General features: G+C 42.6%; 5 protein-coding genes across 17 annotated transcripts; 4 read left to right on the top strand and 1 right to left on the bottom strand.

The window, feature by feature from the left end:
- The first annotated feature begins 209 nt into the window (after positions 1-209).
- wech (tripartite motif containing 71 protein wech) lies at positions 210-11,328 on the top strand. 4 transcript variants are annotated; one of them, XM_017235279.3, is made up of 5 exons: positions 210-725; positions 4,012-4,297; positions 4,361-6,311; positions 6,374-6,526; positions 6,582-11,328. In XM_017235279.3, exons 2-5 carry the CDS (start codon positions 4,074-4,076, stop codon positions 6,750-6,752), a joined length of 2,499 nt encoding a protein of 832 aa, XP_017090768.1. In that variant the 5' UTR covers positions 210-725; positions 4,012-4,073; the 3' UTR covers positions 6,753-11,328. The 4 variants fall into 4 exon arrangements, with proteins under 4 accessions (XP_017090768.1, XP_017090767.1, XP_017090770.1 ...); XM_017235278.3 differs by having other exon boundaries at positions 4,002-4,297; XM_017235281.3 differs by lacking the exon at positions 210-725 and adding an exon at positions 1,195-1,869.
- Positions 11,329-13,153: 1,825 nt separating this feature from the next.
- Aldh-III (Aldehyde dehydrogenase type III) lies at positions 13,154-21,734 on the top strand. 10 transcript variants are annotated; one of them, XM_017235333.3, is made up of 14 exons: positions 13,154-13,256; positions 13,880-14,029; positions 14,086-14,121; positions 15,566-15,693; positions 16,085-16,143; positions 17,702-17,882; positions 17,952-18,173; positions 18,553-18,716; positions 18,775-19,005; positions 19,059-19,256; positions 19,402-19,517; positions 20,796-20,931; positions 20,987-21,146; positions 21,302-21,399. In XM_017235333.3, the coding sequence occupies exons 2-14, from the start codon at positions 13,975-13,977 to the stop codon at positions 21,320-21,322; spliced, it is 1,707 nt and encodes a 568-aa protein (XP_017090822.3). In that variant the 5' UTR covers positions 13,154-13,256; positions 13,880-13,974; the 3' UTR covers positions 21,323-21,399. The 10 variants fall into 10 exon arrangements, with proteins under 10 accessions (XP_017090822.3, XP_070134508.1, XP_017090827.3 ...); XM_017235338.3 differs by lacking the exon at positions 21,302-21,399 and adding an exon at positions 21,565-21,734 and having other exon boundaries at positions 13,155-13,256; positions 20,987-21,137; XM_070278403.1 differs by having other exon boundaries at positions 13,155-13,256; positions 20,987-21,137.
- A 326-nt stretch (positions 21,735-22,060) lies between these two features.
- p47 (NSFL1 cofactor p47) lies at positions 22,061-23,811 on the top strand. The gene is made up of 5 exons (XM_070278394.1): positions 22,061-22,252; positions 22,325-22,512; positions 22,566-23,000; positions 23,059-23,409; positions 23,479-23,811. The coding sequence occupies exons 1-5, from the start codon at positions 22,151-22,153 to the stop codon at positions 23,609-23,611; spliced, it is 1,209 nt and encodes a 402-aa protein (XP_070134495.1). The 5' UTR covers positions 22,061-22,150; the 3' UTR covers positions 23,612-23,811.
- Positions 23,728-25,230, bottom strand: LOC108121320 (uncharacterized). The gene has a single exon (XM_017235359.3). The coding sequence runs from the start codon at positions 25,140-25,142 to the stop codon at positions 23,826-23,828; it is 1,317 nt and encodes a 438-aa protein (XP_017090848.2). The 5' UTR covers positions 25,143-25,230; the 3' UTR covers positions 23,728-23,825.
- Positions 25,231-25,330: 100 nt separating this feature from the next.
- On the top strand, positions 25,331-26,477 carry fsd (transmembrane protein fates-shifted). The gene is made up of 2 exons (XM_017235361.3): positions 25,331-25,515; positions 25,576-26,477. Exons 1-2 carry the CDS (start codon positions 25,452-25,454, stop codon positions 26,457-26,459), a joined length of 948 nt encoding a protein of 315 aa, XP_017090850.2. The 5' UTR covers positions 25,331-25,451; the 3' UTR covers positions 26,460-26,477.
- Positions 26,478-26,727: the final 250 nt, after the last annotated feature.

Raw genomic sequence — 26,727 nt, 5'->3', positions numbered from 1 at the left:
CAAAGGCACGCCACCGGTATCGGAGCCGTCCGGTGGTGTCTGCCTCCGTATCCGTCCCTTGTATCCACCACTCACTGTATTTCATCCGCATTTTCGCGCCATGCGCCGTTAACGGCTCTCTCTCTCCCACTGCCACTCTCTCTCTCTTTGCTTTTCTCTCTTCGGTGCTCTCTATTTGGGGAGAATCTCTCAGCAAGAAGAAGCATGGCGGAGAGCAGCGGCAGCGCATGAACATAACATCAAACAGTTTTTTGATTTAAATGAGTGAAGGTTGGAAAGAATATTCTTCCTGGTCAAAGTGGGTCAGTATTCGAATCGGTTCGATTAAGCCAAATAGGAAAAGCGCTCAGCGCACTGCAGCAGCACTGTAAAACAGTTAGACGGCCAAAAACTGCAACGAAACACGCCCGCCAAAGAAAGTGGAAGAAGCAGCAGACGCGCCAAGCTCACAACAAGAGGGAACTGTTCATGGCTCATAATTTCGTTAGCACGAGGGTGGCCAGTGGCGAGTCGCACAAGTAGCAGCAGATCCACGCCAAATTCGCCCGGAAAATGTAAACATTTTGTAAACATTACAACGATAAATGCTTTCCAACTACTGCCGCCGAGTGCCTAGCAAGTGATCATCGATTAAACACATGATAAACGCATAAGAACGGACAAGAAAATCGAATAATTTGCGGCGACTATGGAATACCCTCTGGCCGTGTAAAGTGTTAGAAAATGTAAGTAAATAGGAAAATCTAAACAATAAGATTGCCAGTGAATCAGTGGGCAATTGGAAAATTGTGTCGAAAATGGTTGAATTATAAGGCACCCGGCGGAAGTTTGTTCCAAGCGGACGCCATTGCCCAAAAAGCAGCTGTAGCGGTCTGCCCTAGGACCGTAATTTCATCAAATCGGTTTCCAGTTTTAAAGGAAATTTAATAATTTCCTATTAGCCTATTTTAATCAGCGAGTTGCATTTTAGTAGCATTTAGTTTTAAAACAACGAGAGTACCTATAAATTATACTAAAAACCTAAGTGGCCGGCATGAACAAAATTTTAATGGCGAAAGTGCATGAATGTGTAGGTAATTTTGGTTTTATTTATTCCCAAAATTCATGAGGATTTTAATATTTCTAGAGATTAAGTTTGTTTTTAAAATTACTGTCTATTCCGCCTTTGCTGGCCAAAAGCTACTGCTCACAGCTCCTGATGGACTCGTAAGTGGGCCGGGAATGCTCCCCCGTTCGGTCGAGGCGGTCTCATCGAGGGTCCGTCCGTCGCAGTGCAGGGTAAAAATGTGCATGCAACTCACCCACACACCTACACGGCTGTGTACATGTATGGGAGGATAGAGAGCGAAAGCAGAGAGAGAGCCGAGCCCGCGCACATCAAAATCAAAAAACTATCTGTGAGATACATTTGGGTTTATTTCGTTTTATTTTCTTTTTTTTTTCCATATATATATATATTTTGGTGCCCCATAGAAGATGAGCAACAGCACTCACTCAGTGAGAGAGTGAAGCGAGTGTTATGTTGTGTTTTCGGTCTCGGATGTATCTTGTTCAGTCGGAAAAAGGAATGTTGAAGCAAATGTGTGTGCACGGGCGGACAAATTACGCATAAGATCTCTCTCGAAAGGCACCAAATAAGACTCTTGCCTCGCGAAAATCCGCTAAAAATCAAATCAAAACGAAACCAATTCGAATATCCAAGGAAAATAGCGAACGAAAATCGATACAGCTTGCCTTGCCGCATCAAGGTGAATCAATTAGCGTTGGTCTGCTTGGGTGGAACTTCGAAAACAACAACAACAACGGCAACAACAACAACGAGCTAGAAGGAGGCCCATTGATGCGGCTTGAATGAGGCTGCTGAAAAAGGTGTGTACGGCGGGTAGGAAGGAGACGATGTGGATGGTGGCCTAATGTGGTCGGGAATAGAGCGAGATGGGGCGTTGCAACAATCAGCAGAAAATGATAAATAAACTTTTTAGATTGCAGCGTATATAAATATTGATTTTAGCTTTGTGTCAAGTGGGAAGGAGCAGCGAAGATGTTCGAGATTTCTCTCAACTTTTCCGCTTTTCAAAAATACACACACAAACGCCAATTCTCGTTTTGCGGCGCAGATACCACCTACATACGGACATGTAGAGAAACTTGTGTAAATACAACCCTCGTCCTCATCCCCCAATGTTTTTGCGTCGTAGTCTCGTTGCACGTACACAGAACCCACACTGCTACACTGCCACATTGCTGCCGGTGGTGGTGGTGGTGTGTTTGTAGATTTCTGCCTGTGTATGTGTGTGAAAGGACTTTAACTTCTTGGTCGTGTTTTTTCCACGTCCTGCGACTCGGAGACAGACCCGTTTCAATGGAAAACATTCAAGGGTGACAAGGGTAGTTTCGCCGCTGCCTCCACCTCTTTGTCCTGCCCTGCTTCTTCTTTTGCTTCACTTCTGCCACTTCCTCGTCCTTTTCGTCCTTGTTTTTGTTTTTTCTGTCTACACGTCTCGAAAATATCCCAGTATTGCATACCATTTCGCCGGAACAGGGGATCAAAGCTACTTTCATAAATTGATTTCATCAGGATTTCTTCAGGACTCTTCGAAAATCCACCCTACTCATTAGGATACTCTTTTCCAATCCCGTCCAGAGGGTCCATATTTTGATCTCCTATAACAACAGTTGTCTACACCCAAATCCTTCGATCGACTTTCATTGTTTCCTTTAGGAATACAAAGGTCGAAAGTTCAGGATAACTTTTATGTCCATAATCATCCCCTTCCGTCTCATAAAATATTTTTAATATTATCCCTAATATTTTTTGATTTCCCATCCCAAAAGTGCGAAGAATCCAGTCTTCCACATCCACTGAAAGGACGAAATTACCATTTCTTGCCCGGAGAAACCTTAAAAATACCGGCCCTCCCTCAGACCCCAATCGCTAACCCTTTACCTTGGTTCGGTCCCGGGTCCAGGGCCACCCCAGAAGTTATGCTATAAATTAACTTGAATTACCCAAAATCCGAGTGACGGAAAACCTTTTCGGTCGCCATGATTTTGGCAAAGTGTAGAGGAACCCGCTTCGAAGTCCGGCTCCTGCGAAGGGATGAAAGTCGGTCGCTCGGTTTCAACTTGAAGATGGCAACCAGTCTGTTGTTTCATTACGTTTTCCTTTCGGCTTTCCGCCACCCTCCATGGCTCACCCCAAGCCGGAAAAGTCGCTTGCGCACTGCGACCCGGGGGTAGTGGATGTGGGTGGCAGGCGGAGCAGGAAAATGCTATAACTACGCGATAAGGTTGAGCGGTGGATTGGAGTGGGGGTGGCGGTAGAGTGGCCCCCCAAGAGGGTGGTTTCTCTAATCCATTCCGTTTCGTTTGTCTTTCCTCAAGTTCCGAAAGGGGGAGCGTTTTCCTTACTCTAGAATTTGGGTTACCAAAAATAGAGTACAGTTCGCCGAATTGCGCGCGAAATACTCGCCATTTTGGTCCATAAATTTGTAAATGCGTGGCCAATTCTGAATTTCCTGGATTCAGGATACTAGACAATGGCTTGAATGCATCTTACATCTTGCACAGATTACGGACGACTCAAGGATACACACACAAATCTGACCTGCTGCTCCTCGCGCCACACAGCTGCTTCTCGGGTTGCGTTGCACGAATTCGGGACACGGGCACGGGAAGGGCCTGCGGAAAGGATCAAGGGTCGGGGATCAGGCACAGGATGGCGGGCGGGGATTTTCGTTTTCTTGCTACCTAAACCTAGACCAAAGACGTTTAGCTGCAGCTGTGCATCTGACTTCTTCGGACTACTTAATGCACGTCCCTTTTCCTAGCCAATTTAGTTAGCTGTCACCCCTCGGCAACCGACAACGTCGCGCGCGTTCCAAACGCAGTCTTCATTTCAAAACAAAAATATAAAATATAACATTCAACACAATATTATCTCTTGAAACAATACCCTCAACCTTTAAAAGTTATTAAAAAAATTAATTAAAATCGCGAAGATATTTACAGCGAACTATCGCCACTCCATCGACTGCCGCCTTGTGCTATAGCAACGTGATCTCACCACTCTTATGATGGAACTCTTGTCAAACAATTCGGTTCCGCAACAAATGGCCAGCAGCAATGCGCCGAGCGCCAACGGCGTGGCCAACGGCTCCTCCACGGCCAACGGCAGTGGCGGGGGCAGTATTAGCAGCAATGCCAGCAACTCCTCCGAACGGCTACTAGCCGGCATCCTCGAGAGCTTCCCCTCCTGGGACCTCAACGTGGGTCTATTACCCAACATGGGTCAGAGGTAAGATTAAGATTACGATTTTCATTAAGAGAAGTAACATTAATTGACCTTTTCCTACTTCAGCTCTCCGCCACGAACCGACTTCTTCATAAACAACTTCTTGGGCGGACTTGACACACACGGCGACTTCAGCATCGGACCCATTGGTAGCGGGGCGCGTAGCAATCCCAAAATGTCGCCGGAGTCCTCCAACAACTCGAGCATTAGCTGCGGCTGGTGCGAGGTGAGCGCCTCGATACGCTGCCTGGAGTGCAACGAGTTCATGTGCAACGACTGCTTGAGGGAGCACCGCAACAGTCCACTGTCCTCCAACCACTCTATCGTGTCCCTGCCCACGCCCATAGGAGCCTCTCCGACGGGCGGCAGCTCGGCCAACGCACATACCCCGCCCAGCGGAAACTTCATCTGCGACATTCACAACGAGATGCTGCGCTATGTGTGCGACTACTGCCGGAAGCTGGTGTGCCAATGCTGCACGCTGCACGAGCACAAGGAGCATAGCTACGCCTCCATCCAGAGCTTTATGGTCGGCTCCAAGGAGAAGCTAGAGACCGCCATCGAGAGCAGTCAGGTGGGCACACGCTGCATCAAGAGCAGCATCGACAAGGCGCTGGCCTTCATCCGGCTGATCGAGCGCAACTGCAGCGAATTGAGTGACAATATCCGCAAGGCTTTCCGCCAGTTCATCATCGCCATCGAGGACCGCGAACGCTTCCTTCTCGACTTTGTGGAAAAGCTGCGCCAGCGCCGACTGGCCATCCTGCACGACCAGATGGCAGGCCTGAAGTCTGCCCTAGCCGGACTCTCCGAAACCTCCGACATGCTGAGCAAGGTGGCTGACAATGCTTGCAACTTGGACCAAATCGAAATCGCCATGAAACTGACCAACGGCCAGAGACAAATGGAACAGTTCGCGGGCATCTACAAGGATCTGCAGCCCAAGCAGGAGGTCTTTGCCTTTGCCCCGCCCGACTACAGCCTGTTGCAGGATATCCGTAACCAAGGCGGCGTGATCCTGGTGGACGATAAAAACATGCCCATCGTATCCAGCACCAATGGCATTGTGCCGAGTGTCTCGAGCGTGAGTGGAGTGCCCACCACTTCTGTGGGCGTTGGCGTGACTGGCGTGGGCGCTGGTGTGGGAGTCGGCGGCGTTGGAGTCACGAATGGTATGGACATGGCCTTTGGCCTAAACATGGCTACCAATCCTCTGAACGTGGCTTCCTCAACCGTGCGCCGTCCATTGCTTCGGGACAACAGTTTCCGCATCCCATCGCCCATCATGCAGCCCCGCGGCGGAAGCGCCTGTGGAATGTCAAATGCCGCTCTAGACTGGGAACTGAATGGACTACGCAGCTCACCGGGACTACACTTCAGTGCGCCCCGAACCACGCAGGCCATTCCGGGATGCATGGATCTAGTCAAGGTGCGGAACTCAAACGCTCTCTCCCTATCCTTTGCCACCGAAGGACACGAGGATGGGCAGGTGAGCCGGCCGTGGGGCTTGTGCGTTGACAAAATGGGCCATGTGCTGGTGTCGGATCGCCGCAACAATCGTGTCCAAGTGTTCAATCCCGATGGATCTCTGAAGTTCAAGTTTGGCCGGAAAGGCGTGGGCAACGGCGAGTTCGATTTGCCCGCTGGAATCTGTGTGGACGTGGACAACCGCATCATTGTTGTGGACAAGGACAACCACCGGGTGCAGATCTTTACTGCCAGCGGCGTCTTCCTGCTCAAATTCGGCAGCTATGGCAAGGAGTACGGCCAGTTCCAGTATCCGTGGGACGTGGCTGTGAACTCACGCCGTCAGATCGTAGTCACAGATTCGCGCAACCATCGCATCCAGCAGTTTGACTCCGAGGGCCGGTTCATCCGCCAAATTGTGTTCGACAACCATGGGCAGACTAAGGGCATCGCCTCGCCACGAGGCGTTTGCTACACACCCACGGGCAACATTATAGTTTCCGACTTTGACAACCACTGCCTCTACCTGATCGATCCCGACATCAATGACGTAAGTAGTGACTCTATTCGGAGGAGATGAGCAGGTGCTAATGGACTTTCATTTGATTTTAGATACTGTCCGTGAAGGGACACGAGGGCTCGGGCTTCCATGAGTTCAATCGGCCCTCGGGCCTGTGCTGTGACGACGAAGGTCGCATTATTGTGGCCGATTCCAAGAATCAACGCATCCTGGTCTTCAACCAGAACCTGGACTTTATGTGGGATGTAAGTGTGTGCCGGACATTGTGGTTTTTACGTTTCTAACACTTTGGTTTTCTAGATCGAGGTTAGGCCCTCCATAAACCCGCTGATGCCACCCACCTTGGACGAGAAGGATCGCACCTGCGACGTGGCCCTCATGCCAGACGGTCGGATCGTTTTCCTCATTGAACTATCGCCAGACTCCAAAGAAGGGTCTAACCCTTACAAGCGGTTTGTGCACGTATTCTAAATTAGCGAGTGCCGATCTTTTTTAGACCATTTACAAGAGCTAAGCATTAGCGTAGACGATATCCAAATAAGAGATGGAAACAGGAGGCGATGCAGATGCAGGAGGAGACACAAATAAGGGAAAATCTGAATTGAGTGTGTACGGAAATTAGCGAAAATTTTTAGCATAAGTGCTACAACGATTACCTCGATATTGCTTAAGAGTTACGGTTACAATTTGGTAATTTACAATACAATACGAATTACACATATGTATCAATAGATATCTATATCTATACACATATGCATAATCTAGCGAATATACAAGCCCAAAACAACCAACTAGAACTAAAACCAAGAACGTATAAGGATGGACTACGGAGTGGGAACGTGTGGTTGAGTAGGATATACTTAGGAGATATAATAGGCATAGGATCCGAGAGCATACAGTAGAGTTAACGAACCTAGTAAAAGATAAACGCAAATAGGGAAACTCAACCATTTACTAGATGAAAATATTCTTACCTGTTAGTTAGACTGAAAGGCAGTTTGCTAGCTGATCTAGGGAGAGAGTAATGGAAGTGGGGATTTCGTTTTTTATGGGGTTGCTTAGCGGAGAAAGCAGAGAAAGTACTAGAGAGGATCGATTTTAATTCGACCAGAGTTACTAAAAATTATTTGCAGAACTTCTGTGGGATAGGATGGTATCAATGATTGTATTATTATTTTAGTTCGTTTGTTTTAACTCTGTTTGACGTTAATGACTAAGTTAATTTTTTTTGCAAAATATTTTATAATTATTTCTTATAATTGAGACTGAGCAAGTGAGTACACGAACTTTGTAAAAGTAAACAAAGCAAAACAAACATAAAAATATTGATGAAACCCGCTGACTTTTGGTTGAACTTTTAACAAAGACTGATTAACTAAACCGCAATTTCGGAGCCAACTAAAGAACCATATATGGTGAGGCCAAAAACAAAAAAAGTGAAACAAAAATCCAACACTCAAATTGCAATGACATTGATAACGTAAAGTAACTTAACATAGCTTAAACATAAAATACTTACATACATACAGATAGAGATAGAGGTACAGATATCATATAGCGATCCGATCATCCAGTCATGAATCATCATGAGCATAGCTGAAAACCGAGTTTAACTGACATTTTCATTCGCACATACATACATTAATTCATCATTCATTCATCGAAGCGACTTGCATGCATCACAGGGATTTTTTTTTGTGTCATCGTTAAGTTAAAAAAAAACAAGAAAAAATAATTGTAAAATGAATTTCCCACAGGATACATGGCAGGCAGGTTGAAAGGAGGGGTTAGCTAAAAGTGAAGAGTTTGGGATGGTTAAAAAACAAAACGAAAAAATTATCATAATTTTTGACTCAATGTGTTCATTAGCATTTAGTAGACTTAGCGGGCGTGGCATAGTGAAAAAAAAGTATGGAAAATCCAGAGCAATATATGGTATGGGCGTATTGAATACACATTTAGGTGACATGTTCCTCGCAAAACGAAACAAAACATAAAGAAATATTGAAACTTAATGAAAATCATGGGCAAAACGCATGAATTAGCTGAATTATCTGTCTAGGAGTGGAACGATTTTAATAGCAAATATAGACACAGATATAGAGAACCGACTAGAACCTAGAACCGATACTAGGCTAAAGACCAGGCGTTAATCGCAATGCTGGAGTGCGTGAAGTTCGCTTAAAATGTATTAGCCAACATAGTTACTTAGTTTATGTTATGTTCTTACTGTTTTGAAACGTTCTATTCTTTATATTTGTATTTGTGTTCAAAACAAAAAACAAACAAAAAAAAAAACTAAATATAACTCAAAAAACCCGGCTTCAACTGAGAGATATAGAAAGATGTGTGAGAGATAGCTAACACTCCTTCCACGTAAAAGCAACATTGCATAAAATGCGCAAAACAAAAACCCTAAAATCACTAAAAACTAAAAACTTAAAAAAAAAAAAACAACTAACCTTTAAAAAAATGATGCAAAAATGCCACTGACTCTACGAGAGCAGTTTTGGCAACAAAAAACATATACAATATATTATATACAAGTAATATACACCAGAAGCAGAAGCAGAAAGCAGAAGGGCAAGGGGAAACCTACTACATAACTAGAGCTATTTAGAGTAGATATCGTAATTATTTTACACCTTAGTTTAGCCAACCCCCTGGGGCCCCACACGAATCGCCATAACATAACATACTCGTAACCTCATTTTATCCAATCGTACACACCTTGAAGCGCCGTTCATTTCTTGTGATCCAGATCGAATCATTATTCAAAAAAACCACTCGCACACACCAGCGCACGCAGAGCATCCCACATATGTATATATATATATCATATATATATATATCGTATATATATCGGGCCTAGCGACATCTGAGAGAATGCCATATTTTATAATTGTGTGAGATTTACTAGAAACCAATACTAAAGAACTAATACTTATATATCATTACAAATGAGCGCCGTTTTCTAAAAGCCACAGTTTAGAAATTGTGTAAAAAATAAAACAAAAGTAAAAAAAAAAAAAATTATATATATTACTAAAAAAATAAATAAAAAGGGAGGACAATTAATGGTTAAACTTAAGCGAATACCGAATGCCATAATTCAAAATAAAAAGCATTTAAACATATATATCTATAGAATACTAAAGTATGTTAAACACAACAATTACTAAAAGTCATGAGAATATTGAACAATTTGCCAAAGGCTTAAGAATCAAAACGAAAATGGTAACAAAACTTACATGATTAAAAAACAAAAACAAAAACACAATACACTCACACATTCAAAGAAAGCCTACGCATAAATAGTTAATTAAACAATTTTACAAAAGATACATACCAAAAATACTTAATTAAATGCAAGCAGGTATTTTTTCAAATAAACAGAATATTCCAAAAAAGAAAAAAACACGTTGCCCAACACCTACAATTAATTCTAAAGCAAACAAAATGCTCATATACAAGTAGCTACTAAATAAACACTAAACGAATCCAAAACTTAAATCAGGTATTCAAATTTTTTTCGATTTACGTATTTAGTAAGTAAGGAGATGAAAATGCAAAAAAATCAGATAAATAAGATGAGGTAAACCTAAATGACTAAAAAATCCTTTGAGAGAGATCCTTTGTGCAACCCAAGCGAAGCATCGTGGTAATGATTTTCTAAAATTATAACGAACATTTAAAACGTACATATTTAATAAGGTAACTTTTTATAAACAAATCGATTGACGATAATAAAACAAAACAAAAATGATGCAAAAAACAAGAAATGAACTCTTATATCAAAATACAATTTTGAGTAAAACTTTTAATGACAAAAGCAATTCTCAGTAAGCACAGAGAAATGATTTCATTACTATTTAAAAAATGCAAACAAAACTTAAAGATTAAACATACATACTTACATACATACATATTATACATATATTTTGTCAAAAATCATTTAGCAATTAAGTTTTCAAAAACGAATTCAAAATCCAAAATGAAATCCCGATTGTATTGTAACGGAAGTTCGAAAATATTTCACATATATTTGGAAAATCATTTGGAATCATCTTTAAGCATACGCATACATACCTACATTCATACATACATGCATACATACATACACATACTAACATATGTAATAATTATGGAGCAATTGAGTACAAAACGAGTACAAATTTAAATTTTAAGCCAGATCAGACGACACAGACACAACACAGTTTAAGTTAAATCATAAATCTACGATCAAACGAGCGAGCAGCATAAGAATTATTATATAATAGGCCAGCTACTGGTTTCGCATAGATAATACTGCATATATTCGAATAGGAAGAGGAGGGGGCGTGCCGCCGCCCTCCGATTCATCAAAATAGTTACGAAGCAGCTGCAGCAGACATACTAACCACATCTATTCGCATAGGCGCATACATACATACATACATAGATACTTAATCATAGACTAACCCCAATATACTATCTAGAGCAAATGGAAAATTACCAAAAAAAAAAAATAAATAAAAATTAAACAAAAAAAAAAAACTAATAAAAGTTCCCTCCTTACCTTTCTTAATCTTGAAATATGATTTGCTTCGCGATAGAGGGAGATAAAGACCACATTTGGCATACGCAAAATTTTCTCATAACATTCTCATCCTCCCACTCAGCAGCATACAACATCCATACATATATAGAAGTGCGGGTACTAGGTACACCCACTAGTAAGCAAAATAAATAAGTCATATTGCGAAAATCTAAAATGAAATCTACCAGAATCAAGCGACAAATTCAATAACGAGTTGCAGTTAAAAATTGTAATTGTCTAATAGTGAAATGCAAAAAACGGAAACGGAAACAAAACACAAGCCATGGGTACTATGATACATGGATTGTAATTTTTCTATATACATGCATACACATACATATTTATATACCCAAATATATATATACATACATAGATGTGGACTTGAGACAAGAGTAAGAGTATATTTTATACGATAAACAAATTTTATAACATATTTAATAATAAATTATACACTAATAATTGTGGAAATGGTTGTCTTTTATAAACATGGTGGGGACAAGGTATTCCTTAATGATTCACTTATATTTAATATACCTTCAGTTAGGGTATAGCTAAAGCTTTCATTTTTGTTGCGACCCTAAAAGTAGACTTTATTCTTTTAAAAATGTTTGGCGCCAAAAACTTGTGATCTATATTTTAAGCAAACAAGTTTACAAACAATTTTTAGACTCAAAGTACAATCTTATTTTTGCTTTTATTAGCTTAAAAGTTGTTTACAGTTTCCTCAGGTATATAAGAATATAGCACAGTTTTTTTTTTATAGGTGTCGAGCCATTTGCATGCCTTTAATTGCATTTCTCCAGCTTCATTCGGCCATTAAATAGGTGCCAGATGCCGTCACGTACCACCCGGAACATGGGTCAAGGTTATACGAATATTCTATTTTCAAACAAAAAGCAAGGCGTAGATCGGGGCTTTGTCCAAAAAACCAAGCAAACCATTAGAATGACAAAAGGAATCGCTAAGTACTTCGTCATAATGAGACTTTTATGGAGACAATGCCGGATAGTGTTCGAGTAAATTCGAAAAAAGGGGGGGCTAAAATTCGGGTCTCACACCCCGTTGCGTGACTACAAAAATTGCGGTTGCTTTATGAGCAAATACTTCCATTTCAATACACTTTTACAATTGCTGATCATAAAGTTGAGCAAATAAAAAATAAATTAAGCCAAAGTCCAATCCCATTATAGACTAATTTTAAACGGCAGTAGCTAAGACTTATAATTAAAGTACTAGCATCTGGACTCTGGGGGCGCCTGATTATATCCATCCATTTACCTTGCAATTGTGTATTTGATTTTTTATCAAGCAGAAGATGAGTGGGACTTTCATGGTCAGGGTTCGATGTGATGTTAAATAAAACCGAAATAGAAATAAACTTTTCAATAACCGGTTATTTGTTTGCCGACACATTACTCGTTTGCCTTTCCACCAACAGCTGTTCTCTGGGCAGCAAATGATTACCCAAAATAGCAAACAATAACGTAAGTACATCCCGATCTTCAAGCTGGCTCATAGGGTTCTCATTTGGATCAGAAACCGCGCCATATAGGCGCTACATAAACTAGTGGTCATAAACTATGCTAATAGTTTAATAGCTTTATAAAGTTTATGTAATAATTGCTCTCCGCACTTTTCGAAAAATGTTGATCCTATAATTTTAGTAAAACCAGAAACCTATGCCGTCCAGCCTCATTTCTCAACTACCAGTTGAGGTAATCGCTACTTCCCATACTTGTTTTCGAAACAGAGGTTCAAGTTACAGAAGTTGCACTGTATTTCGGGTATTAGTCGAAACGCGGCTTAATCAATCTTCATTATCTTTTGTCTTTGGGCTAAGAATGCGTATGTGCATCTGATAAATCAAGAGAAGATCTGTGCGGTGTCTAAATCATAAAAAATTCAAATTCGAATAGTTGTGTGTAAACAAGACCGAAAAGAAAACTGGAAAAGCAGCGGGTACGGTCCACCTCGTCTGATTAGCCCGGCCCAGACGTGTTTCAAGCTCGCTAGCGTCAGGTGAATCTGAATCCGAATCCGAATCCGAGTCTCTGAAATAGAGACCCAAACCGAGTCCATTCGAGTGTCCAGTGCGTGCCGCACTTCGTACATTTCAATTCGATTTCGAGCAGCTTTGGTTTTCGAGTTGCGGGCGGCGACAAGTTGCGCATACAAATTGGGCCGGGAAGGAGTGTAATTAAACCCGGCCCGAACCGATGTAAGCCGAATGCATCGGTCCGGATTGGTGATACCCCACCACACACACGCCCGATACCCAATTCCACCTGTCGCTGGTCAGTGACCAAGTGGCCACCGTTCAATTCAGTTGGCAATTGGCCTTTGCTTCAGGTTGTTATCGTGCGCGCAGATTTAAATAGATTTGTGCTGGATCGCAAGTACGGAACACCGCCCACCGGGGACACCATACCTTGTATATTTAATCTCTAGCGAAACACTAGAGATTAGCCAATACCCTGCAGATGCTGTAATGAAAGTGAAATGAAATCGGTGGCTGAACTAAAAACAAAACAAAAGCCAACTTACTGGACTGTGTGTGTACTGGAGTGCCGTGAAATAAACAGTGTGTTGTCATACAGAAACGTGATCCCCAACCCCGCCGAAAGCCACAGTGCTAAGTGCCATGCCTGGCATTAATTAATTCCATCGGCAGTTGGGCAAGCGTACTGTCAACTGCCATATTAGTGCGACTCGGAGTGTGTCGGTCGTTTGAACTTGAAACTGATTATGGAGAGTTAATCAATCTATAGCTTGGAGCTCGATTTTTTCACTCTCGATAAGGATTATCTATCTCGGATTTGTCACACAAAATAGTGCTTGAAAAAGTGTCCTTTTCCGGCCGAAAGGAATGTGTCCTGCACGTGTTGGACTTGATTGATTTTCCCATGGGGACAATTTTCTTGTTAACTTTAATTGGTTTCTACCGATTTCAATTTGCTTAAATAACCCTGCATACTTGATTTTGAAATTCTTTTGACATTTTAATTTACTGTCATTTTAGTTGAGTATTTTGCACCTATTTTGCATGGGAAATACAGCAGATTTCTGAGCAATTAAAAGTGTCCTTACGATTGTGTTAATACTCATAAAATTCACATGAAATTTTCAATAATGGGAGACAATTCCATAAAACCCAGTCCCGATGAAAATGGTAAGAAATCTCTCTATTAAAATGGAATCGCATTTTTAATGGGTTTCCTATTTTAGCTTCAGGAGACCAGGCAATAACGGTCATCAATATTGGTAAGTCCAAACCCAATTAGGTTCCAAATTATTGCCTAGAATTTGGGTAATCTTAGAAAAACTTTGCATCCTAGTTTGTCACATCATGATGACTATTCAAAGACAGTTTTTTAGCCAATTGTTTAATCGAATTCATCGTTACCAAGCATTATTGCGAGGAAAAATTGCAGTATATAGACGCAGATATTTAAACATTATAATTATCTTTAAATAACGGAAAATACTTTGATCCGCTGCCTGTATATTGATACGCACGCATAGATTAAGCCCGAATATAGCTTTAAAATGTATTAGCTAGAGTCCAAACAGACAGATTTGTTATCAGAACGACACGCTCGACTTTCCCCTACCGTAATATTTGTATATATGGGGCACAATACATATAAAGTATATACAACTCTTGCTGATAATGAATGCCAACACCCATTGCTGGGTATATTTTCGGTTGTAGAGCAGGCATTCGTTTAGTAGCAGCCGGCATTTCTGTTCGAAAAGGTGTGTGTTTATCCAGTGATTAAAATTAAACCAAATGCACGGCCAGCTGTATTTTTGCGAAATGCTGGATATGCTAATTTCTGGTGCAATTAAATTCGAATGGTTCTGTTTCTTGATTTTGTTATAACTTTTATTGAATATTGTGCCATAAGACTTAGATTGAAAAGAGTGCTATAAATAAAAGTTATTTTCAATGCAACGCATTTTTAAATGAGAATTAAATTACCGCTATTCAAATGCTCACTAAACAGAGCGATCGTCACCTACGTGAACTGCCATCCACGTTAGCCAACACTTGCAGTACGACCGTATAATAAATGAAATTTGATGCCTACTGGTCACACATGCCAAAAGCTTTTTCTTGATATACACTTCGAAAGAGTCTTTTAATATTTTGAAAAATTTAAAAATGCATTTAGGATTACAAAATTAAACAAGTCTAAGATAAAGAAGATCCCTTTATTTAGATGTACTGTTTTTTCTCTAATAGAAAAGCCCTAGACTAGCATATATCTGGCAATCTCTTAGGAAGGGCATACAGACCTCGCTGCGTCATAATTAGTATTGACGTTACTGGTTTTTTTCCGAGTTGCAAGCTGAACTGGGAACTCGGCTTTTGCGTCCGAGATTGGCTTTAATCTGCTCTCAGTTGTCTCGGCGAACGGTTGGAATTCCGGTTGAATTCCGCATGCGCCGTAATCCTGCCAGTTGATAGCAAGTCAAGCCCTCCGAATCCCCCGAAATCGCACCCGGCCTGCATGTGTCGCCAGCGCAAAAAGTACATACGTTTATTGTATATAATTTGAACAAAAAACAAAACAAAACAAAACCATAGATGCGAACCAAACGAAAGTGAATGTGCCAGTGTTGTTTACGTTTCTGAGTGTCTGTCCACTTCTCTTTCACACATTTCTTCGGTTTAACTCCCCCCCCCTCCGCCCCTCCGCAGAAGCAGAAACTGAAAACGCAGAAGCCTCCACCGGAATTCCAGCATCCGCATCACAACATCTCCCAGAGAAGCAGCCGCTCCAATCCGAAGGCGAATCCGAAACAGACAGAATGGCCAATTTCGACGATGTGAGTGACCAATGAGGCAAATTGCAAGTGCACGGCAAACTCGACAAAAATAAATATATACAAAAAAAGATACATATATAAAAAACAGATGTGTAACGATTATTAACTTGCACAGACATACAAACAGATAAACATACACATTTATATAAAAAATGTACCGTGCACGTAACGAACATTAAGCGCCTTATTTTGTTTGATTTAATTTTTATTTGAATTTTTTGTTTTCGCCGTTCCGTCGTTATCCTCCCTATGTATGCGTGTTGCATGTTGTCCGCCGCCACTCGGTTATTGCGAATGTGAAAAACCACCTGCTCCACCTATCTTCTCCACTTCCAACAACAACAACAACATGAACAATTACAACACCATGAACAACAACAACTACGATCAGACGTTGCAACGCGCCCGCCTTGCCTTTTCCAGTGGCAAAACCAGGAGCGTCAGCTTTCGGTAAGTTTAAACGTCATTTTTGGAAGAAAACTCCACAGCCCCAGGTTGGTTGGTATTCGAGAAGTTGGTTAGTCATCAAAGCTCAAGGGAACCTTGGTTTGGGTCATAGGACATACATACATGAACTACCTCTTCAGCAGAGGTATTATCCACTGTAACCACTTTCTGGTATTACTACATGTGGTTATTACCACTCCGTTACGGCAGAGCAGTCACCGCAATAAAGTCTGGGCCTGAAAATGGGTCAGTAATGTCAGTACCTCTTCGTTTTTATAATTCCATTTCGGCAACAAGTTGCAACTTTTCAAAAATACAAAAACAAAGCTTTGAACTCTGCCCCACCCTCCTTGACTTTTCACTCCCAGAGATAAGAAACTCCCAGAGATAGGGTAGTAGAGTTTCTGTAGGATTCGACTTATCAGCTGATAGGAAGACAAAGTCTACTCTCTATACGATATGTCATGTATGTATATTCATTTTCTCCATGAACTTGGGGATCTTTGAACCTAGGGTGCACAAACGGGTGTACTGGGAATGCAATTAGACTGGCTAGGTCGGACTGAATTCGTTTCTGACAACATGCAGGCGGAATAATTGCTATTTCCCCACCAACAACACTCCAAATGGTAGTCATCAGACAATAAACTATTCCCAACACACGCACCATCTCACAAATACCTTTATGGATATGTTAATAATACACAAAAAATGTATCTCAAGATATATGTATGTATATCTGTAGAGAAAAATAGACAAAAAAAAAACAGGCGATATATAGCTAACGATAGTTTTGAGTGCGAAGTGTGAAACGGAAGTGCGGAAGAATCTTAGCCCAAGGCTAATGCCGTTTAATTCCATGATCTTTCAAATAGTTCCGAACAAATGAACACGTTCTATGACTGACTATTTCGCCTCTAGCAACTCGACTTCTTCTGCGAGGAGACCGAGGAGAAGCTTTGATTATATTTAAATACATTTTGGTCGGTTCTCCGAGTCCGAGCTCCAATCCAAGTCACTGGATTTTGGCCAGTGCGCGGCTAATTGCTTTATTTATATTCACAGCGATTGGCATAATGCTTATGGCTTTATGTTTGTCATAAACAAATAATTCAATTCAATTGCAAGTGCACTTCAGAGGGGCTATTAACCCGCCACCGCCGCAGTTCACCTTGACTACTCGGCCACCCCGTCTGGCCTCCCCCCCTGTCGAACATTAGCATTATCTCCGGCCAGATCGGTGGGTCAAAGTAGATCAGAGCGCCTAGTTGTCAAGCCAGTTTCCACGGCTGTAATTGGCCAGAGTCTCCAGCTCCAGCTCCAGTTGTTGAGTCACCCGAATAGAATACACAAGATCGTAGAATATCTCATAACCGGCCGTAAAGCTAGCATTGACCTTCCCCAAGAGCCCCTCGTGCATTGTGATTAGTATTGATTTTGTTTTGGTCTTTGTTTCGCGCTCCTACCGCGGAACTTGTCCCATCATCACCGCGATAATAATCACCGATTATCCATTAATTATTTTTTGGTTTTCGCTTTTCTCCCTCTTGACTTTTGGCAGACGCAAGCAGCTGGAGAATCTTCTGCGTTGCTATGAGGAGCACGAGAGCGAGATCATCAGTGCCCTGGAGGCGGATCTGCGGCGACCCAAGCAGGAGTCCCTCATCGTGGAGACCGAGTTCATGAAGAACGACATCAAGCACATTCTATTCCACCTGAACGACTGGGTCAAGGCAGAGAAGGTATGTAGTAGCCCCCACCTTACATATTCGCATATTTATGATTAATATTTTAATTATTGCCTCCAACAGCCTTCGAAGTCGTTTGTGAATCTGATGGACGATGTCCAGATCTACAATGATCCCTTTGGAGTGGTCCTGGTGATTGGCGCCTGGAACTATCCGCTGCAGCTTCTGCTGGTGCCCGTGGCCTCCGCCATTGCCGCTGGCAACTGTGTCGTCATCAAGCCCAGCGAGATTGCCGCCAACTGCGCCAAATTCATTGCCGATGTCATTCCGAAATATTTGGACAATGTACGTCTGGTTTCCCCCAAAAGGAACCGAATTCCTTAAACAAACATCTTCGTTTTCGTTAAGTCTTCGCCTTTAGTTTTAAAATTAAGCTATATCATTCTGTCAAGAGTCGTTTTTCTCTACCCGCATGCATATTTATTTGCATTTTTCAATTTTGCATTCGCTTTTTATGCAAATAGTGCTACTTAAGCCATACAAAAGCTGTTTATGGTTATTTATAGTCAAACAAGTCTTCAAAAACCAAATGAATCAAATAAGTTTCAACTATTAGTCAGCTTGTTTAGCGTATTATTAGATGGCAACAAGTAATGTCCCATTAGGCATTGTTAGTTAGCCTGTAAGTGCGCTTTTTGACAAACGACTTTGCCTTTTTTTTCAGGACTGCTATCCAGTTGTCTGCGGTGGACCCACTGAGACCGCTGAGCTGCTCAACCAACGGTTCGACTACATCTTCTACACGGGATCCACTCGCGTGGGAAAGATCATCCATGCCGCGGCCAACAAACACCTCACGCCCACAACTCTGGAGCTGGGTGGCAAGAGGTGGGCTCTCAGAATCTATTACCTGTGTTTAAATACTAATTTTAACGATTCGTTTCAGTCCCTGCTACATTGACAAGTCGGTGGAGCTGCGTACAGCCGTAAAGCGCATTCTGTGGGGAAAGCTGATCAACTGTGGACAGACCTGTATTGCTCCCGACTACATTCTCTGCTCCAAGGAGGTGCAGGAGAAGTTCATTGCTGAAGCCAAGGAAGTGCTGAAGGAGTGGTACGGCGAGAATATCCAGAGCAGTCCGGATCTAAGTCGCGTTATCAATGCCAACAATTTCCAGTAAGTCCTTTTTAATTCCTTAGAGGATTTTTAAACAAAATATGCCTCTTTAGGCGCCTGCTTGGTCTGATGAAGTCCGGACGCGTGGCCGTTGGTGGCAAGTACGATGTCAGCGAACGTTACATCGAGCCCACCATCTTGGTCGACGTAAAGGTCAACGATCCCATTATGGAGGAGGAAATCTTCGGCCCCATCTTGCCCATCTTCAACGTGGAGAGTGCCTATGATGCCATCAAGTTCATCAATGCCAGGTATGCGTTTTGTGACCCGATCCCTGCCCATCCGGCTGTCCATTGTCTTGCCCCTTTTTTACGCCCGCATCACCTCATACCACAACATTAAGAAACAGAACCAACTACAACAACCAATGTCCGATTCGTAATGTTTTTCTCTTAGAGAGAGTCCACTTGTCCTGTATATTTTCACGTTGGAAACAGAGGTTCAGAATCTGTTCATAAACGGCACCCAGTCGGGCGGACTGTGCGTGAACGATACGATAATGCACTATGCTGGTAAGAGAGCCGACTCGGCCAACCTGTATGAAATCCAGTCAAGGTTCTAATGGAATGTGGATGTTGAATATTGAATGCAATGGCTACGGTTAGAAGTAAAAAGCTGGTAACTGCGACAAGTTAGACCGTTGCTTGCCTCTCCTCTACGGTTTTGGTCTCGCCTCCTCCTCCAATCCTGCCCTGAATTTGAAACACCTGTATTTTATAGCCTGCTAAGAGCTCTGTATAATTATTTTGTATATTGCCCTGGTGACGGTGATTGTTATTTATTCCCTTGCAGCTCCCCAGTTGTAGGTGATTTCTAATTTCCAGTTTAGCAACTCTACCCCTTGACACTAATCATTACATTACTTTTCGTTCATTTGTATATACGCCATTAATATTTGCAGATCTGTTTTAACTCGAATTGGTTCTGGTTTATTTTGACAATAATTTAATATTTAAATGATCAGTTATCTGAGGCAAAATTCCAAAAATCTCACAGATCTGCGAATGCCCTTTTGTTTGTCTCTTTTGTGTACAAAGTTAATGTATATTTTTGAAGCCCGTAACGATGATCGTGGAACTTCAATTGTTTATGTCTCTCAACTAATTATATCCCGTTCTACCCACTTCCCGTAATTAGAGAGAAACCACTTGTAATTTACGTGTTCTCCAACTCAAATAAGCTAGTTAAAGAGTTCAGAAGCAATACCACTAGCGGCGGATTCTGCAGCAACGAAACAATTATGCACTGTGGAGGTATTTTTTTTCTAAGCTAATGCCTATAATTAAGCAATTATTGTACTGTACTGTAGGCACCTTTGAGATACATACTTAGAAATGCACTTGATGGATATTGAACTTTAGTAGTCCGTGTAATGCACTCCGATCAATATTTAAATTACAAATCACTCTTCCAGAACTTGTCGATGTTTGAACTCGAAAACAGCAGCGACCCAAAAAGGAACACTCTAATTTTATGCACATTATTCAAAGTTTATAATTCTATTTGGTTTCGGATACGGATTATGCAATTTTATGTTTATTTTTCCTGGCTTGTTTTAACACTTACATGCTTGGTTGAAAATCTAGCTATAAATTCGCAATTTTAAGAGTGCTATAAGTTTTGGTGATAGAAATAAATTAGCTTTTGGTGTGGATTAAGTGTACTACGTTTATGCGCAAAATCTTAATAATAAACTTATCTAACCTTTATTTTTTTAAAATTAAAAAAGCGTATAAACGTAGTCTTAGCCTTTAAAAGATTCCTAACAAGTTATTTACTCTCCTCCATAGTTGATGTCCTGCCCTTCGGAGGCGTGGGCATGAGTGGAATGGGCAGCTATCATGGCAAGTATGGCTTCGACACCTTCACCCACAAAAAGTCGTGCCTTGGAAAGGATCTTTCGGCCTTTGGCGAAAAGTTGGCATCGTAAGTTTCTTAAAATCCAGTATAAAAATTCCAGTTAAATGATTTATCTTGGCAGAGCGCGTTATCCACCCTACTCGGACCGCAAAGGATCGCTGCTGGCTTTCCTGCTCCGCAAGCGTCGCCCTCTGCCCAATCTGCATCTGAGCCACCTTCTGGCCGTTGGCCTGGGCGTCGGATTGACGGTGTTGGCCAACTACTACCTACAGGTAAGGAAGGTATAACAAGCTGGCTACAAGATAGCTTTCGTGGTGCCCCCATTAAAATATACGATTGTCTTTCATGCATTCGCCTTTCCTCCGGAAATCACAACCAACCACCCGCATCGCCTTACACCTAATACATTCTCCCACACCGTCGTCCACTATTTCAGGGCAAGCTGTTGTCGCGTTAGTAGGCCCGCTGGGGACCGTTGCCAGTGGAATTTTTACATTAAATTTTGGAATTGTTTGCAATAAATGTATAAGCATAGCACTGCATTGTTTATTGGGCATTCACTTAACTAATATCATTGCACATACCCCAAATTAACACTAAACAAAATGGGATTCCTAAATAACGATTAGTCAGAGTTTGCTTTTGGATCATAATTAAAAAAACTGGTTTTATTTAATGTCTCCCATTTTATATTTTCAGAAAAGCTCAACTGATTAAGAACCAAAATACTTTTTTACTTTTTATACGCATATCGGTGGGTGATGTAAAGCTTTGGATATTACCTAATACATAGTTATTGTTATTTAGTTGCTATTTAATGAAAATGTGAATGCTTATTGTAATGTACGACCAATAAACAATACCAATTACTTGCTGTTTTTAAATTTTAAATTAAGAATAGTGTGGCCAGATCTACGAAAACCAAGCATTTACCAACACCACAACGGCTTCATGCAATTTCCAATTGCAGTGTGTACACACTTGTCGGATTAAAATGTTTTTCGAGTATATTTGCAAAGAATTGATTTTTAATTTTCGCGCCAATGTCTGCTTTAAATTTTTAGCTCTTTATAAAAATATTACTAAAATCACACATTCAAAGCTCATTTTCAAATTTTTTTTTTTTATAGTGTGACCAAAAAAATCAACATACAAAACGAAAAATTAAAATTTGGACACCAGCTGGTCACATTGGGAAATTTTAATATATAGTCAACAACCCTACAACTTTTTTGTCAATCACTTCTTTTGTTAAGCAAATATTTTTGAGAAGCCTGCACTGAAAATGGCCTCTCAGGGCGATCTAATTGCACAGTTCATAGAGATCACGGGATCCGACGAAAACACGGCCAGATTCTATCTGTCCAGCTGTGATTGGGATATTGAGGTGAGGTTTTGAGAAGCCGGCACAATGATGCAGCAGTACTTATGCGCAGATGCATTTTTTATTTTTGTCCAGCAAGCCCTTGGAAATTACTGGAGCACCCAAGCTGATGTGCCGGTTGCAGCTCAAACGGTCGGTCAATCAGATAATCCTGCTCCGAGAGCCAAACCCACTTCTAGCAGTGGAGCAGCTGCATCGACCGCTGAAGCAGCGGTTAAAACCTCTGCTGACGCTGGACCCACGGGATCAAAGGCCAAGCCAAAGTAAGAAAATACGTTGCTCGCCTTCAATGAATAGTAGCCCTCACTTCTACTAGGTTCGCCACCCTGAGCGATATGTCCAAGCAGCAGTCATCCAGCGACGATGAGCAGCAGGCCTTTTACGCCGGCGGCTCCGATCGATCGGGGCAACAGGTCTTGGGTCCACCCAAGCGCAAAAACTTCCGGGAGCAGTTAACCGACATGATGCGCTCTGCGCAGGAGCAAAATATTGCAGAGGTGGGTCCCACCACCAGCAGCGGCGGCAGTGGAGGTGCTGGCTCCAGTGGCAACGTCTGGGGCCAAGGAATGAGGCTGGGTATGACGGATAACGACCACACGGCTGTGGGCACTAGTCGTCCAGCCCAGTCGTCTGAAAACAAGCCGGTGGTTGTCCTGAAGCTGTGGAGCCAAGGGTTTTCTATTGACGGAGGAGAGCTGCGTCACTATGACGATCCACAGAACAAAGAGTTCCTGGAGACCGTGATGCGCGGGTAAGTAGCAGTTTATTTGGACGTAGCCATCCAACCCTGTGTATAATTGCATTTTTAGAGAAATACCTCAGGAACTTTTGGAAATGGGTCGAATGGTTAACGTGGATGTGGAGGACCACAGGCATGAAGACTTCAAGCGCCAGCCAGTACCGCAAACATTCAAGGGCTCCGGCCAGAAGCTAGGAAGTCCGGTGGCAAATGTGGTCTCCGGAGAGCCAAAAGTACCAGTTCCAGTGGCCCTGACCCCAGTCGAGGCTGCCAACCAAGAGGCTGATGCCCGCAATGCCATCAACTTAAATTCCCAAGAGCCCTCAACCACTTTGCAGATTCGCCTGGCAGATGGTTCACGATTGGCGGCGCAATTCAATTTGACGCACACCGTCTCTGATATACGTCGGTTCATCCAAACGTAAGCCAGCCCTATTGATCTCATATATCCGAATCTTTTGAATTGGTTAAATTCCAACTATTATTCCAGGGCACGTCCTCAGTACTCAACTAGCAATTTCGTCCTGGTGTCTTCGTTTCCCACCCGCGAGCTCAGTGACGACAGTTCCACTATCGAGAAGGCTGGCCTCAAGAACGCGGCTCTCATGCAGCGTCTTAAATAGATCCTAAGTTAAGTACGAAGAAGTCTATCAAATAAAACTGGATTTGATGCAGGCGGGGCAAGCCACGGCTGGATCGGAGTCTATAAATGTCTATTAATTATACAATTATATCAAAATTATGTGAAAAATCTTTATGGCAGTCAAGCAATCTCTCAAATTATGAGCTACGTCTATAAATCTCAAACTAATTACTATAACAACTTATAAACTAATATTAGATGAGCAGGTGTACTTCGTTACGCAGTCCGTTTATGTGCTCCATAAAGTCCTGGCGCACCCCGTTGCGCCAGTCGTGTAGTCCGTCGCGGCCAACGTGGTCACAATCCACATAGCGATGCACGAATGCTGTGGAGAGGGACAATTCCACCTCCCCGGTGCTCGCCAATAGCTGGGATTGTGGCAGCTCCAGGCGGTTTAAAATCATTTTATAAGGTGCCCGTCGTTCAGGGTCGTACTTCGAGTTGTCAGGCAAGAACTTTTCATTTTCGTCATAGCACACTGCCATGGTGGCCAATTCGAAGCGAGTAGTCTCCGAGGAAAAGTGCCGCAGCTGTTGCTGAACTGATCCTTTGGTCCCATCTGCGGTAAATCGGGAATTGGGATAGAAAACTTCGTTAGGCTGTAGCAGAAGGGTAAACCCAGCATGGTTGACATTTCGGAGCAAGCAATCGTTGAGGATTAGTTGGCGAATTCTTGAAACGGTTCCGTTTGTTTGTCGGAAGGGAAAGTTGAAGGGTAATCCGTACAAATGGATATTTGTTCGATCCAAAACTCGTATCACTTCCTCGGAAAGATCGTCGTAGTTGTACACCAGAAAATGGTCGATGCCTAGAGCTTGATGGAACAGAAAGAACTGCAACACCGCGTTCTCATTCCGAGCAAATCGTGAGGTGCTATTGAAACCAACAAGGTCCACACAAATGGTGGCTGGCAGGCGTGATGGATTCGTTGATACTTTGGATTCTTTCTTCTGGGTTGTGGGCTTAAGATTGCGCAGGCGCAACTTCACTGGACTCTTGGTGGATGTGATGTCAGTGAAGGAGACGCTACCCGGTTGGCCGAAATCCCGGCTAACTTGGCAGAAGAAGTGATAGCTGGTAAAGTTTGACAATTTATCATCCACCGTTGGTTCGCTGGAGTCTCTCTGGAAGCGAAACTTGCCCTGCACACTTCGACCATTAAGCAGATCAAGGCTGCAGCGGAAGTCCACTACTGCTCCCTTTTTCCCGACCACCAGGACGTGTGCCGCTCCACCGGCGACCAATTCGTTGCGCATCCAGAAAGCTGAGTAGGCGTGGAAGGAGTCGCCAATCATTTGCCAGACAGGTAGTGGTCGCCACATTGCCGCCTGTGGCAGATCATCCTTGGTTCCATTCTCCAAACGACGCAGCACAGCGGCATCGTTCCGACCAAAGAAGTTGACGTATTTCAGTACATACTTCAGCCGATTGTTCTCGGTCTTGTACATTAGCAAGATGCCCACGCTGAGGCAGGAGATGACCAGCAGCACCAGTTGCTGGTATTTTCTCATATTAATATAAAACACAAAGCAACAATTGAAAATAAAACACTCCCTGATAATCCAACCGCCAGCAACAGCTGATTCCAGATTAGCCAGAGCTGTCCACCTTTTTCAAAGTCTAGGGATGCCACCTAAAAACTCAAAATGATAAGGAAAAAAACTTAAAAAATCATCCGTTAAAGTATATAAAGATTTCGTAAGCCTTTCTTTATATTATACTTTAGAATATTTTTTAATCAGGCAAGAAACAAATAAATAAATAAATCGCGAAACTCGACAACCCTTATCAAAACAAAATATAAACCAGCTGGGAGAGCTATGAGTTTTGATGATTGTGATGAGTTCATTCAAAACAAACTATTTCGAACAAGGGGGAAATGCGGTAAGAAACTAAGTCAAACTATGCTCCAAATTTCAAGTAATATATCCGATTCTCTCGCAGCAATATATGCCCGACAAACCGATGTGTTCGTAGCCGTGAAGGAAAAGTCACTGCAGCCACGAGCCACTGCAGCGACTTTGGCCATGGCGGAGGGCAACAGCAACAGCGGGATCAGCGTAAGGCATGACATTTGGTTTCACATCTCTATGCATATTGAGCCGGAGGACGTGCAGACCTTCGCCTTGATTTGCAAGCAAACTTCCCGACTGGTCAACTCCAGAGCCTTCTGGCGCAATTTGTACAGGCGCTACTGCCTAGGAGGAACGTCCGGTTGGAATTTGGATCTGCCCGCACAGCTTCAGCTGGAACAGATACGCAACTGTGATACCCGTGCCCTGAGATCCCTAGTCATCGAGGCACTCTTCCACTGCCACAGACCACTTAAGATTCGCATGGAGCTGGGCTACAGCCTAGATTGGCTTCTGCAACGCATCTTTGTTTCGTGCTGGCAGAAGCAGTATCAGTGCTTGTGGATCATGTGTTATAAGTTCTGGAATCGCCTCAACCATGATCGTCAGCCCAGTGAATCGGAGGCGCCAGCGCCCGCGGAAGTGGTAACCAATTGGGAGTCTCTGGCTGAGGAGGATACAGCAAAAGTGGTCCCTGCTCAGGCAAATCCCAACGAGGGAGTCGTCCTTCTCATAGTGCTCTGCCGCCGTTTTGTGCCCACGCCTAAGCAACTATCCTACAGCCAGCACCAGGCTCGCTACCGTCTGAAGGCCACCCGGGAACTCCTCTGCACGGATATGCGGGCCAAAAACCTGGAGCTAGACTTTGGCGAGGAGGGTAGCCTGAATGTATCTGTCACTGTCAAGTACGCTCGCATCGAGAAGTACAAGGTGTTGCCCTGGTGGCATCCAGATTTCCAGAGATTTTTGAAATAAAATTAAACGATAACTCTACTTTGTTTTAAAATTAAGATTTGTATGAGATGTATGATTTTATCTGCAACTCCAATCGACTTTGATATCTTCTCCAGGCTATCGATCGCCTTTATCATTTTCCAAACATTGTCGATGTGTTTACACCTTATCTTGCAAGCTGCTATTTAAACAAATGTCAAACAATGTAAACTACACAGTTCAGTAGTAGTGATCGTTTTATTCAATCGCACATGGGGGACAATCACATCATTTGCATATCAAAATTATA

This window comes from Drosophila bipectinata, chromosome 2R (genome assembly GCF_030179905.1).
Source record: "Drosophila bipectinata strain 14024-0381.07 chromosome 2R, DbipHiC1v2, whole genome shotgun sequence".
NCBI lineage: Eukaryota > Metazoa > Arthropoda > Insecta > Diptera > Drosophilidae > Drosophila > Drosophila bipectinata.
The sequence above is the reverse complement of the archived record's forward strand: the minus strand, read 5'-3'. Positions and strand labels throughout refer to the sequence as shown.